General features: G+C 42.1%; 1 protein-coding gene across 6 annotated transcripts in view; it reads right to left on the bottom strand.

Moving 5' to 3' along the window:
* Window positions 1–11,399, bottom strand: part of AP3B1 (adaptor related protein complex 3 subunit beta 1) — a 262,968-nt gene extending 251,569 nt beyond the window's left edge. For 3 of the 6 annotated variants that reach the window (XM_041752075.1, XM_041752076.1, XM_041752078.1), the window contains exon 1: window positions 11,116–11,398. In XM_041752075.1, the coding sequence (XP_041608009.1) occupies window positions 11,116–11,243 (128 nt within the window). In that variant the 5' untranslated portion in view covers window positions 11,244–11,398. Of the gene's footprint in view, window positions 1–9,837; window positions 9,880–11,115 lie in introns of all 6 variants that reach the window. The other 3 variants (XM_041752073.1, XM_041752077.1, XM_041752074.1) reach the window with 2 other exon arrangements.
* Window positions 11,400–13,524: the final 2,125 nt, after the last annotated feature.

The raw sequence follows: 13,524 nt of genomic DNA, 5'->3' as shown, positions 1-13,524 counted from the left end.
TAGGCATATTGTCCACTACTTAATCCCCAGCATCAAAAACAATGCTTAGAAAAAAGAAAAAAAAAAAAAAAAACAATGCTTAGGGCAGCCCCGGTGGCTCAGCGGCTTGGCGCCGCTTTCAGCCTGGGGTGGGATCCTGGAGACCCAGGATCGAGCCCCACATCAGGCTCCCTGCATGGAGCCTGCTTCTTCCTCTGCCTGTGTGTCTCTGCCTCTCTTTCTATGTCTCTCATGAATGAATAAATAAATAAATAAATAAATAAACAAACAAACAAATAAATAATCTTTATTAAAAAAAATGCTTAGCCTACAGAAAGGCATTCATTTTTGTTAAATCAATAAATTATTTCTATAATTTAAGATTTCATTTATTTATTCATGAGAGACACACAGAGAGGCAGAGACACAGGCAGAGGAAGAAATAGGCTCCCTGGGGGAACCCAACCAAGGCACGCAAGGACTTGATCCCAGGACCCCGGGATCACGGCCTGAGCCTAAGGCAGACACTCAACCACTGAGCCACCCAGGCCCCCTACTTCTATAATTTTTTTAAATTACTGAATAAATAATAATTACTGAATTTTTTAAATTACTGAATAATAAATAAACTGGAAATGAACCAGCAGGTCCTAAGCACCCCACAGACTAACATCTTTTTGAAGCAGGAAATATAGCTGGTACAAACAGGCACTTAATAGTAACTGAATGACTTCTAAAAGCCATAATGCTCCCTCCAAAGGCTGCTCCTCTGACTCAAAGTAAAATCCAAAGGCCCTACACTTATCTAGCCTCCCACCTTCTACTCTGCTCCTTACCTCTTTGCCCTTATAGTCCTAATTCCCCCTAATTCTTCAGGACCTCATTCTAATCTAGGCTTTAAGAAATTCTGAGAAACCCCATCCCTAGAGTAAAGCTGAGTAATGTGTACCTCTACCAACTCATGATTTTGGAACTAGCATTATTCACACACCTCTCTCTTGTCCAGTTGCCATGCCAACTCAGCTGAAAAACTGAAGACATTAACCTTCAAATTAGATCAGCTCTTATCAGCAATACAAAAAATCAGCCCATCAATAGCAGACATTGACTATAAATTGTTCATTTCTCTTTACCTACAAGCTCTTTCCAGCTGATATGCTAAATAAGTCTTCCCCAAATACACAAACCAATGAACGTTATTCATAATAATATGAAATAAAGGAAAATCATTTTCCATTGATTATTCTACTTTGGGTGCCTCACTTTAAATTCTGAATTTGGACTACAAGCAATTTGTTTTTGTCAGTAGTTCATTTCTACACACAACTACAATACTGTCAAATTATTTCACTATAATACATTTGTCATTCCATGATCATTTATAACTTTTCATGCAGTAAAAAACATTTCAACCAACCATCTGTCTCCTTTGTTTGTTTTAATCATTCCTTCTAGTAATGTTGCTCTAAATTCTAAATACTTTTTAGAAACAAGGGGCAAGTGGCTGGCTCAGTTGGTAGAACATCCAACTTTTGATCTTGGGGTCTTGAGCTTGAGCCCCAAGTTGGGAAAGTGTTTACTTAAACAAACAAAAACCTGCCTAGAAATAATGTAATATGTCACATCTTGGGATTTAACCATAAGGCTGAAATTTAAGTATTTGAGATATTCTCCTTGGATTTCACCAGATCAGTGATCTTAAAATAACATCCTGTAGCAAAAGATGAATATTTCAAAAAAAAAAGAATATTTCTTGGCTGAACATTTATTAAGGTAGATTGTGAAAGTCAGAACTGACTGACTCGTAGAAGAAATGCAAGCTAAACAAAATGGAACACTTCTACAATCTGTTGCAAAGCAGGAATCCGCTTACAGGCAGTATTTCATCATTTTCTTCAATGTGGTAAAATTTTACTTGATTTGAAGTATATTTCAAGAATTAGAGAAACCCTACTGTACCATTGAAGTGACAATCCTTAAGAGTTGGCCTTTTATAAAACTAGAAATGTTATTTATGCAAAGACAAAACAATAAGCTCATCTAGCTGGGAATGCACTACAGATACCATTCTACACTTTCTTCTTCTATTAATAGCCATCTTGGAACACATGAAATTAACTAAGTCAAAGATCAATAGAATACTGAAATTGCCTAGAATTTTACGTGCCCTTTATAAACAAAAAATTGAATCCAACTTATATATGTAACATGGTAAATATGTTGTTAAAGACAATAATATACTTGCACATATGTCCTTCAAATATATTTGAGGAACAACAATATGCTACAGAAATCATTAGTGGAGTGTATTTTCTCACTTGCAACTCTGGACTTCTGAGCAACAAGAGAATTAACAATGAGAACCCTGTGCCTCTTCATAATATGCTAATAGCTCAGGGCTCCAACACTCTCAGAATCTCAAACTAAAATGTTTGACATTTCAAAATTCCAGCATTTCCATTTGCTTCAGAAAAGCATTGTTTACATTAAGTAAAGGCTTAAAATAAATACCTCTTGGTAGGTATTATTCCTTCACATAGGGGTGCCAGTGTGGCAGAGCTGGTTGAACCTCCAACTCGATCTTGGTTCACATCATAATCAGGGTTGTGAGATCGAGCTCCACACTGGGGTTCATGCAAGGCTTAGGCTCCATGCAAGGCTTGGGCTCCATGGTGGACTCCACGGAGTCAGCTTAAGATTCTCTCTCTCCCTGTGCCCCTCACCCACTACCTGTGTACATTCTCTCAGAAAAAAAAAAAATATATATATATATATATACATATATATATTCCTCCACATAAATTATACCATCTTTATGAAGTTTTTTGTTTTTTGTTTTTTTTAAATAGGCTCCTCACCCTGCACGGAGCCCAACAGGGCTCAAACGCACAACCATGGGATCAGGAGTCCAGCGCTCAACTGCCTGAGCCACCCCGGTGCCCCAAATAGATTCTCTTATACAATATTCAACAAATATTCATTTTGTAACTATATAACCTGAAAATACAATATGACTGAATGAGATAAAATTGTCAACATGAAATACTGGGACAAGTGAAAAGAATGCAGAGCAAGATTTGAACAAGTGTAACTATAAAAAAGCATTAAATGAAAAAAAATAACAAAACTATGATATAAACCTTAATTAAAATTAAATAATAAAAATTAAAAATGGAAACAATCACACAAAAAAGTTTAGAACCTCTTATGAGACATAAAGACTCTTTCAAGCATCTCCAAAATAATAGGTTACTATTTATAAAGTACTGACATCTGGGACTGGTTTATCTTTGTTTTTAATAAAGTGAACTCAAGAACATCCTATAAAAAGGTTACTCTCATTCAGCTGCACTTCCATATGCTATCCTGAATGAGAAAACAAGTAGCAGAGAAGCAGATTTACTGTACACAGAAAGCACAGACCCATGTACTCTTCCTCGGAGACTCCACTGAGAAACACTGATACAAAAGGTTAAAGGATTATATGTAATTTTCATGGCTGATGTTGTAAAATTGACAATAAATAAACAAGTTAAAAAAGTAAGCTAGGCTTCATTAATGAAATACAAAAACACTGATGTAATATTGACTACACCATACTACGTGACATAATATGACTACAGCAATGCATTGCACCCCTTGTTTGGGTCGAAATCAGCTATGTAAATCTAAACAAATGAAAAGCCACCCCACTTTCAGCAGAAACTAAAAATGCTACCTTTCAATGTGTTTGAGGAGGTGCGGCATTGCTAAGTTCCTGGTTGCTAAGGTCACTTTTTACTGTTAAGCCCAATTGCCTCTAGTCAGCCTGCATTTAGATTATCCTCATGCAACTCCTAACGTAGTTGACCATTTCCTCCTATTGACTATCCTCTCAGTTCCCACCGCCCCTCATCTTTTTTTTTTTTTTTAACCTTTCTCTGGTTTCCTAGCCCTCTGACTCTCTTTCTCTAGTTCTTCCATCTAGCCCTAAATGTTAGTGTTCTCTCAGGTTTTGTCTAAACTGCCTTCTTTTCTAAATAAGAGTAGTTCTCCCAGGGCAAGGGGATGTAGGGATCCTTTGCCTATTCCCATGCTTTAAATACTGCCTGCAGTTCAAAATGTAAACATTCTCTCATCTGAACACGCATTTCTTTTGCATCTCTGAGCAACTCCCCCTTTCCTCACCTGGCAAAAAACTCGGGCTTTAAGACCTAAAATATCAGCACCTCAGTGAAGCTTCCACCAGGTTTTTCAAACTTTCAATTCTACCATCTTATGAGAACCTCACAAAATACGCGAATATGTGAGACAAGATTCCATCAAAATCCTAGAGGAGAACACAGGCAACACCCTTTTTGAACTCAGCCACAGTAACTTCTTGCAAGATACATCCAGGAAGGCAAAAGAAACAAAAGCAAAAATGAACTATTGGGACTTCATCAAGATAAGAAGCTTTTGCACAGCAAAGGATACAGTCAAAAAAACTCAAAGACAACCTACAGAATGGGAGAAGATATTTGCAAATGATGTATCAGATAAAGGGCTAGTTTCCAAGATCTATAAAGAACTTATTAAACTCAACACCAAAGAAACAAACAATCCAATCATGAGATGGGCAGAAGACATGAAGAGAAATCTCACAGAGGAAGACATAGACATGGCCAACAAGCACATGAGAAAATGCTCTGCATCACTTGCCATTAGGGAAATACAAACCAAAACCACAATGAGATACCACCTCACACCAGTGAGAATGGGGAAAATTAAAAGGCAGGAAACCACAAATGTTGGAGAAGATGCGGAGAAAAGGGAACCCTCTTACACTGTTGGTGGGAAGGTGAACTGGTGCAGCCACTCTGGAAAACTGTGGAGGTTCCTCAAAGAGTTAAAAATAGACCTGCCCTACGACCCAGCAATTGCACTGTTGGGAATTTACCCCAAAGATACAGATGCAATGAAACGTCGGGACACCTCCACCCCGATGTTTATAGCAGCAATGGCCACAATAGCAAAACTGTGGAAGGAGCCTCGGTGTCCATCGAAAGATGAATGGATAAAGAAGATGTGGTTTATGTATACAATGGAATATTACTCAGCCATTAGAAATGACAAATACCCACCATTTGCTTCAACGTGGATGGAACTGGAGGGTATTATGCTGAGTGAAGTAAGTCAATCGGAGAAGGACAAACATTATATGTTCTCATTCATTTGGGGAATATAAACAATAGTGAAAGAGAATATAAGAGAAGAGAGAAGAAATGTGTGGGAAATATCAGAAAGGGAGACAGAACATAAAGACTCCTAACTCTGGGAAACGAACTAGGGGTGGTGGAAGGGGAGGAGGGCGGGGGGTGGGGGTGAATGGGTGACGGGCACTGGGGGGGGCACTTGACGGGATGAGCACTGGGTGTTATTCTGTATGTTGGTAAATTGAACACCAATAAAAAATAAATTTATTAAAAAAAAACAAAATACGCGAATATCATATCATTTCTAGAAAAGAGGACCCTTAAATTTGAAGAGATTATTACTAGTGGAAAACAGGAACTTAAACTTATGTCTTCTCACTCTAGGTCCAATGTTCTTCCTAATACACCATGATACTCTCAAAAGAGGGGAGATTCAGAAATTTAGTACTTTTTGGGATGCCTGGGTGGCTCAGCGGTTGAGCGTCTGCCTTTGGCTAAGGGCATGAATCCGGACTCCCAGGATCAAGTCCCACATCAGGCTCCTTGTGTGAAGCCTGCTTCTCCCTCTGTGTCTGTCTCTGTCTCTCTCTCGCTCTCATGAATAAATAAATAAAATATTTTAAAAAAAAAAAAAAGAAGAAAGAAAGAAAGAAAGAAAGAAAGAAAGAAAGAAAGAAAGAAAGAAATTTAGTACTTTCATTGTTAAGAAAAATTAGTCTTCTCTGTTTCTTTCCAGAAATAAATGTTTAATCTAGATATAAAATTATTAAAATTACTTTAAATTACACACAAAGAATCAAACTGGTTAAGATAAAAGAACTTCTTGGGATCCCTGGGTGGCGCAGCGGTTTGGCGCCTCCTTTGGCCCAGGGCGCGATCCTGGAGACCCAGGATCGAATCGCACGTCGGGCTCCCAGTGCATGGAGCCTGCTTCTCCCTCTGCCTGTGTCTCTGCCTCTCTCTCTCTCTCTCTGTGTATGACTATCATAAATAAATAAAAATTTATAAAAAAAAAAAAAAAGAACTTCTTTAAGATAAAGCAGGAAGCAATTTAGAAAAAAACTAAAAGCAAAAAAATCGACAAAAATCACAAAAGGAATACAGAAAAAATATCTCTTTACTAAATGAAAAAACTGAAAATCTTGAGGCCAATAATCAAATACACAGTCTTAATTAACCAATAAATGACCTGCTTTTCTAAAATGATCTAAAACTCCCTAATTCTGGTTTTGTTTAAAGGGAGAAAGGGACAAAAAAGGTTGATAAATAAGATTAAATTCAAAAAAACAAATTATCGATGATCCCATCCCTAGGACGTATTTAGGCATCCTTGAGATGGTCAATGAAGGATCAAAGGACATAAAGCTTTAGGACAAGATGCCAAAGAGCAGAATAGAAGTCAGAGAGCTGGAAATCAACACTTTGCAGCCATTGTGATTAAGAATGGTTCAAGAGAGGAGCACTTCCGTGGCTAAGGTGGCTAAGCGGCCAACTCTTGATTTCAGCTAGGTCGTGATCTCAGGGTCCCGGGACTAAGCCCCAAGTTGGGCTCTGTGCTCAGTCGAGAGTCTGCTTGGGGATTCTCTCTCTCTCTCCCTCCCCCTGCTCACTCTATCTCTGAAATAAATAAATCTTAAAAAAATAAAAAGAAAAAAAAAGAATGGTTCAGAAGATTTATCTGGGTTGCTATATCTAAGAGTCCATGAAATTTAATAAGGATATCTGCACTGCCCTCAAATCATCCCTCATAGAATGATTACTGGGGGAAAAAGATATCTGCATCGCCCTCAAATCATCCCTCATAGAATGATTACTGGGGAAAAAATAATGGACAACATTTTAACAGAACATTTCCAGGAGCAAGTCTGAGAAAGCCACATTACTATGGTAGTATTCTAACCAGTCATGCATAACATGAATCTAAATATGAGGAAGCACCAGTAAATCCAAAGTGATTACAATGAGTAAAATAATTCACTTGTATTCTTCAAAGGAGCCATAGTATGTGAAAAACAAAGGTTAAGGGGGCACCTGGGTTGCGCAGTCCACTATGCATCCAACCCCTGATTTCAGCTCAGGTCATGATCTCAGGGTCATGGGATCCAGCCTTGCATCAGACTCCCCATTCAGCAGGAAGTCTGCTTCTCCCTCCCTCTCTCTGCTCCCCTCCCCTCACTCATGCTCTGTCTCTCTCAAATAAATAAGTAAAATCTTAAAAAGAAAAAAACAAAACAACCAAAGGTTGAGGAACTATTTCAGACTAAAGGAGATCAAGAGATACAACAACTAAATCAAGTACGTTATCCTGGATTGGATGCTGTACTAGACAGAAAAAAAAATGCTAACAATAAATTATTTACCAGGACAAATCACAACACTGAATTACAGACTAAAAATTGTACTAATATTACATTTCCTAAATATAATGGTACTACAGTTGGTTAAGAAAATATCAATTCTTTTTTTTTTTTTTTTAATATTTATTTATTCAGGGATCCCTGGGTGGCGCAGCGGATTGGCGCCTGCCTATGACCCAGGGCGCGATCCTGGAGACCCGGGATCGAGTCCCATGTCAGGCTCCCGGAGCATGGAGCCTGCTTCTCCCTCTGCCTGTGTCTCTGCCTCTCTCTCTCTCTCTCTCTCTCTCTCTCTGTGTGTGTGTGACTATCATAAATAAATAAAAATTTTTAAAAATAATAATATTTATTTATTCAGAGAGTGAGGGGCAGAGACACAGGCAGAGGAAGAAGCAGGCTCCCTGCAGGAAGCCCAACATGGGACTCGATCCCAGGTCTCCAGGATCACACCCCGGGCTGCAAGCGGTGCTAAACCGCTGTGCCGCCGCGGCTGCCCAAGAAAATATCAATTCTTAAAAAAATACATACCAAAGTATTAAGAGTAAAAAGATATGATGTATACAACCTATTCTCCAACGAATCAGAAAACACAATATGAATGTGTATGTGTGTCTGTAAGTATACATGGAGGTGGAGAGAAATAAAGCAAGGTAGCAAAAAACTTTGTAATTGGTGAATCTGCATAAAGGGTAGTTCTCTGTACTATTCTTGCAACTTTTTTGGAAATCTGAAAATACTTAAGACTCAACCATCAAAAATTAAGAGCAGAGCTAATGAATGAATGCATGGAGGGAGTCAAAAGGTCTAACTTCCAGTTATAAAACAAGTGAATCATGGGCTACAGCATGCCACTATCGTCAGTAACACAGCACTGCATATTTAAAAGTTGCTGAAAGTAAATCTTAAAAGTCCTCATCACCAGACGCCTGGGTGGCTCAGCGGTTGAGCGCCTGCCCTTGGCCCTGGGCGTGATTCTGGAGTCCCGGGATCAAGTCCCACATCGGGCTCCCTGCATGGACTAGAGCGTGCTTCTCTCTGCTTGTGTCTCTGCCTCTCTCTCTCTCTTTCTCTGTGTGTGTCTCTCATGAATGAATAAGTAAATAAAATCTTTTAAAAAAAAAGTCCTCATCACAAGAAAGAAAAATTAAGAGACATGGTGTTAACTAGATGTTAACTAGACTTACTGTCATGATCATCTCTGAATACGTACAAATATCAAATCATTGTCATATACCTGAAATTAATGTTACATGTCAAGTACACCTCAAAAAAAAAAAAAAAAGCAGAGAAACAGGGTAAGCTTTAAATTTTTTTACATAAATTTTACCATTTGGCTTTAAAAAAAGGCAATAAATATTATGATTTTATAAAAGAATGTAAACTCATGAGAGATTAAAAGACCACTTCCAGGTGTCCCCTTGCTCCTATACAATCTCTCTAGATTGCAGTTCAATGACCAAAATGTTCCTGGAAGCTTCAAGGTAATATAATGTCTACAACTACTTTTCAAAGTTTAACATTTTTAATGAGATGTGTGCTTTCTCTAATAAAAGCATCATAAATTTCATCAAATAGTAGCATATCCAAGTGTTCAAGAATGGGCTCTCAGATTAGAACGCCTGCATTCAAATTCAAAGTGCAGCATTGTAGCTTTGTGATCTTGGACAAGCTAATCACTTGTGCTCTAAATTCTTCACTTGCAAAGTAGAATCAAATAAGTGTCTGGTAACGAACCACTGAGGTTATGAGGATTGACTAAGATAATAAATGTAGGACAGTGCATACAAACGCACAAGCACTCCATAAATGTTAGCTTTTTTTTTTTTTTTTAAGATTTTATTTATTCATTCATAAGAGAGACAGAGAGAGAGAGGCAGAAACACAGGCAGAGGGAGAAGCAGGCTCCATGAAGGGAGCCCGATGTGGGATTCGATCCCGGGTCTCCAGGATCACGCCCTGGGCCAAAGGCTGCGCTAAACCGCTGGGTCACTAGGGCTGCCAAATGTAAGCTATTTTTATTTTAACTCCAACCTGCTTGATCACCTCAACAGCACTGTTCTTAGTCAAAGCCATACATCTTTCTCCAAACTACACCCAGATCTGACAAGACAGGAAATCAGAAGCTCTAAAAAAGGTAACAAACCATACAGATAAATTAACTGCAAGTAAATCACATGCAAAACAGACTGAGGCAGACTTATAGAGTTAATTCAACAGCCGAACATTTTTGCTAAAAGAAGTGTAAAGCTGCAGCAAACGTCCTATTAGAACAATCCATCATCTAAATGCACTGAATGAAAAATGAAAAAAAAAATCCGTTACCTTACCTGAGAACAAGGAGGCGGGGACGGAAAACTGGATTCCACATGCTGTATAGAAGACTTCGGTCAGCTTGGTACAATCAAAATTTAAACCCCACTGCAACTACTAGCAACTCTCCAGATTGCCCTATCTTGTTAGTAAAATTTAAGTTGGATTTGAATCATACTCTTCTGACACCTGCAAAGCCATCAGCACGGCTACTTTCACTTAATTCAACATAAATCTAGTGACGGCCTATGATGTGACCATAGTCTAATAATAAGACATTAAAAACAAGAAAAAATATAAAAATGATTACAATAAAATATAAAGTTACCAGGATTCTCTAAGTTTAAAACCCCTCCAACCAGTAAGTTTGGGGAGGTTTTGTCTCCATTTTTCGATGGTACATAATATCTTTACTTTTTAAAAAACCAACTCTACACGGTTTAGTATTTGTCTTTAAAATTCACATTACGAAAAACAAATAAATAAATAAAAATAAAATTCACATTACGGGACGCGGTGCTCCGCGGCCGAGAGCCCCGCCTGCTGCTCCAGGGCGCCGTCCGGGGGTCAGCCCCGGCCGGGCTCCCCGCAGCGAGCCGGGCCCCCCCTCCCGCCCCGTTTCTCTCTCATGAAAAAGTAAAATCTTTTAAAAATAAAATAATAAAGTACGATTCGCGTTATTAACTTGTAAAACTTTAGAATCTGTTCACAGGCACACTGTTCTCTACTCACAGACTCACTACTCTGGGCTTGAGGGGTTCTCCCCGTGAGGCGACGGCCCCGGCCCGGAAGGTCGCGGGAGGGCGGGCGGCCCCCTGCGTCTGCGCCGCGCGCCGAGGGCCACCCCACCCCCAGGCCGGGGACGACCGCTTCAACGCGCCCGCGGCTCTGCGAGCGCCTCTTTCACCCTCACAACGCGCAATCCCCCAAGTCTGGTCCAGTAAAAATTAAATTAGCAGGAGGTGTCCGTTCACAACTCGGATTCCCGCGCCCTGGCGCAGGCTGACTCCGTCGGATCTTGGGAACGAGACCTGAGCTCTGCGAACAGCTCTTCTCACTCAAGTCAGGCCTCCGAGAGCCTCCGGCGCCCAGCACTCCACCCGACCCGGCTACCCCCGGCGGGCTCACCCGGGCCCTCCGGCGGGCTCAGGGCCACCCCCGGAGGGCTCACCGGTCCACCCCCGGAGGGCTCAGGGACCCCCGCCCCGCCCCCGCCGGGAGCCCAGGCCCGCCGCCCGCCCCTCGGGTCCCCAGCTCCTCCGTCCCGCCTCCACACCCCAAACCTTTCTCCTCACTTCTTCAAATCGCTGCTGAAGAGGCCGAAGGCGCCGGAGGGGGAAACGGTCGAGGTCGCCTCCTGGCCCAGCTCCGTCGCCTCCCCGCCGCCGGCCTGCTCACTGTAAGCGAAGCTGTTGCCGGACATCGCTGCGGCGTGGGCTGGGGTCCGGCCCGGGATGCCGGGGGTCTCTCCGAGGGCTCCCGACCCGGAGCGCCGGACAAAACTACTTGTGGAGCCGAGCGGCCCGCGGGCGCTTCCGGGCTCGTCGCCGCCCCTCCGCCTGCTGGCGTTCCCCCCTCCCCCGCGCGCATGCCCAGTACGCGGCTGGCCGGAGCCCTCGTCGGCCGCTCCCGGCACGCCGGGATTCCCTTCTCCGGGCTTTCCGAGCGGCTGAAGGGCTGCGGGTGGGGCGGGGCGCCACGGAGGCCGGGGGCGGGGCCTGCAGGGCCGCTCGGCTTTTCAGGGTTTTTTGAAGAGCAGTAACCGGTTGTACCCGCTCTGATGCCTGAAGCAGGTGTCGGGAGCCCGGGCCCTTTGACTTCACTCCTGCAGTAAACGAGTGGCTTTCAGATTTCCTCCGCCGTGCCCTCCAACACACCCGATCAGGTTTCCTAAATCCGTGACGATCGCCTTTCCTTTCGTGGGCTGCTGTCCACCGCTCTTCCCCCGCCTGCCCGCCCTATTCCTTTCGCAGCCGCCCCCACGAAGCCCCAGCCCCTCCCCGCCGTGCCTCTGGGTCCCCCGAGAAGCGCTGCTCCCGGGCGGTCCGCGGGGCTAAGCGGGTGCTTCCTGCTGGCCCCGGGCCACCGGGCCACCAGCGGCGAGTGAGACAGAGCCACGCGGCAGCCGGGAGCGTCCCGTACAGCTCCCCAGGCTGCCGGCGCAAGATTTGAGCTCCTTCGCTCTTTCCCTATTCTTTCCCCTCCGCACGCGCATTGAACCCTGGAGAGCCAGAGGCCAGAGACTGTCAGAAGTTCAGCGAAACACCAACTGCCCCCCACACCCGCCCCAGGAGGAGGTGGGGCCGTTCAAGGCTCCACTCCTCCAAAGACCACACAGATAATCATGAAATACCATTGCACACCTGTTAAAAAAAAAAAAAAAAAAAGCCAAAATCTGGAACACTTAAAACACTAAATGTGACACAATAGGAGCTCCCATTACTGGCATGATTGCAAAGTGGGACAGCCATTTGGAAGCCAATTTGTCAATTTCTTACAGAATTAAAAGTACTCCTATCATACAATCCAGCAATAGCATCCCTTGGCATTTACCTAAAGGGGTTAAAAAAATATGCCCACCCAGAAACCTGCACGTGGATATTTATAAAAGCATTATTCATAATTGCCAAAACCTGGAAGCAACCAAAATGTCCTTCAGTAGGTGAGTGAATAAGTAAACTGTGGTCCTTCAGACATTAATATTATTCCATGCTAAAAAGAAAGCAGGTATCAAACCATGAGAAGACCTAGAGGAAACTTAAGTGCACGCTAATAAATAAGAGAAGCAAATCTGAAAAGGCTATATACTGTGTGATTCCAACTGCATAATATTCTGGAAAAGGCAAATTACGGAGACAGTGAAAACATCAGTGGTTGCCAGGGGTTGGAGAGGGGAGAGGAGGGATAAATTAAGCAGAGCAAGAAAGAATTTGTAGGGCAATGGAAATATCCTGTACCATACCATAATCATAGATACATCTCATTATACATTTGTCCAAGCCATAGAATGTACAACACCAAGAGTAAACCCAAATGTAAAGTATGGACTTTGGTGATAACGATACGTCAGTATAGGTTCATCAACTGTAACAAGCGTACAACTTTAGTAGAAGATGTTGATAATCGGGAAGGCTATTCCTGTGTAGGGGTAGGGAGTATATAGGAAATCTCTGTACTTTCCTCTCAGTTTTGCTCTGCACCAAAAAAAATGCTCAAAATAAAAAAAATAAAGGCTTAATTTAATACATGAAAACAAATATAAAAAATAAAGGCCACACCGTTACTGTGTAAACACTCATGACTGAGTCTTTACTTTGAGAGGAGGGAACATCCTCCCAACTTCATCGTCTGTTTAAAACTTGATAGGTGGGATCCCTGGGTGGCGCAGCGGTTTGAGGCCTGCCTTTGGCCCAGGGCGCGATCCTGGAGACCCGGGATCGAATCCCACGTCGGGCTCCCGGTGCATGGAGCCTGCTTCTCCCTCTGCCTGTGTCTCTGCCTCTCTCTCTATCTCTCTGTGACAATCATAAATAAATAAAAATTAAAAAAAAAAATTTAAAACTTGATAGGTTTTGTTGTTGTTGTTGTTTTAACTTGATAGGTTTTTATTTCAGTTGTAAAAATACTTCTCCAGAGAAGCAATGATGAAATTTATTATACATCAATATTGATATTGATCAATTTATGAAATCTTACGTATTGCT

The sequence above is a fragment of the Vulpes lagopus genome, chromosome 4 (assembly GCF_018345385.1).
Source record: "Vulpes lagopus strain Blue_001 chromosome 4, ASM1834538v1, whole genome shotgun sequence".
NCBI lineage: Eukaryota > Metazoa > Chordata > Mammalia > Carnivora > Canidae > Vulpes > Vulpes lagopus.
This window is presented reverse-complemented; position numbering and strand designations above follow the sequence as displayed.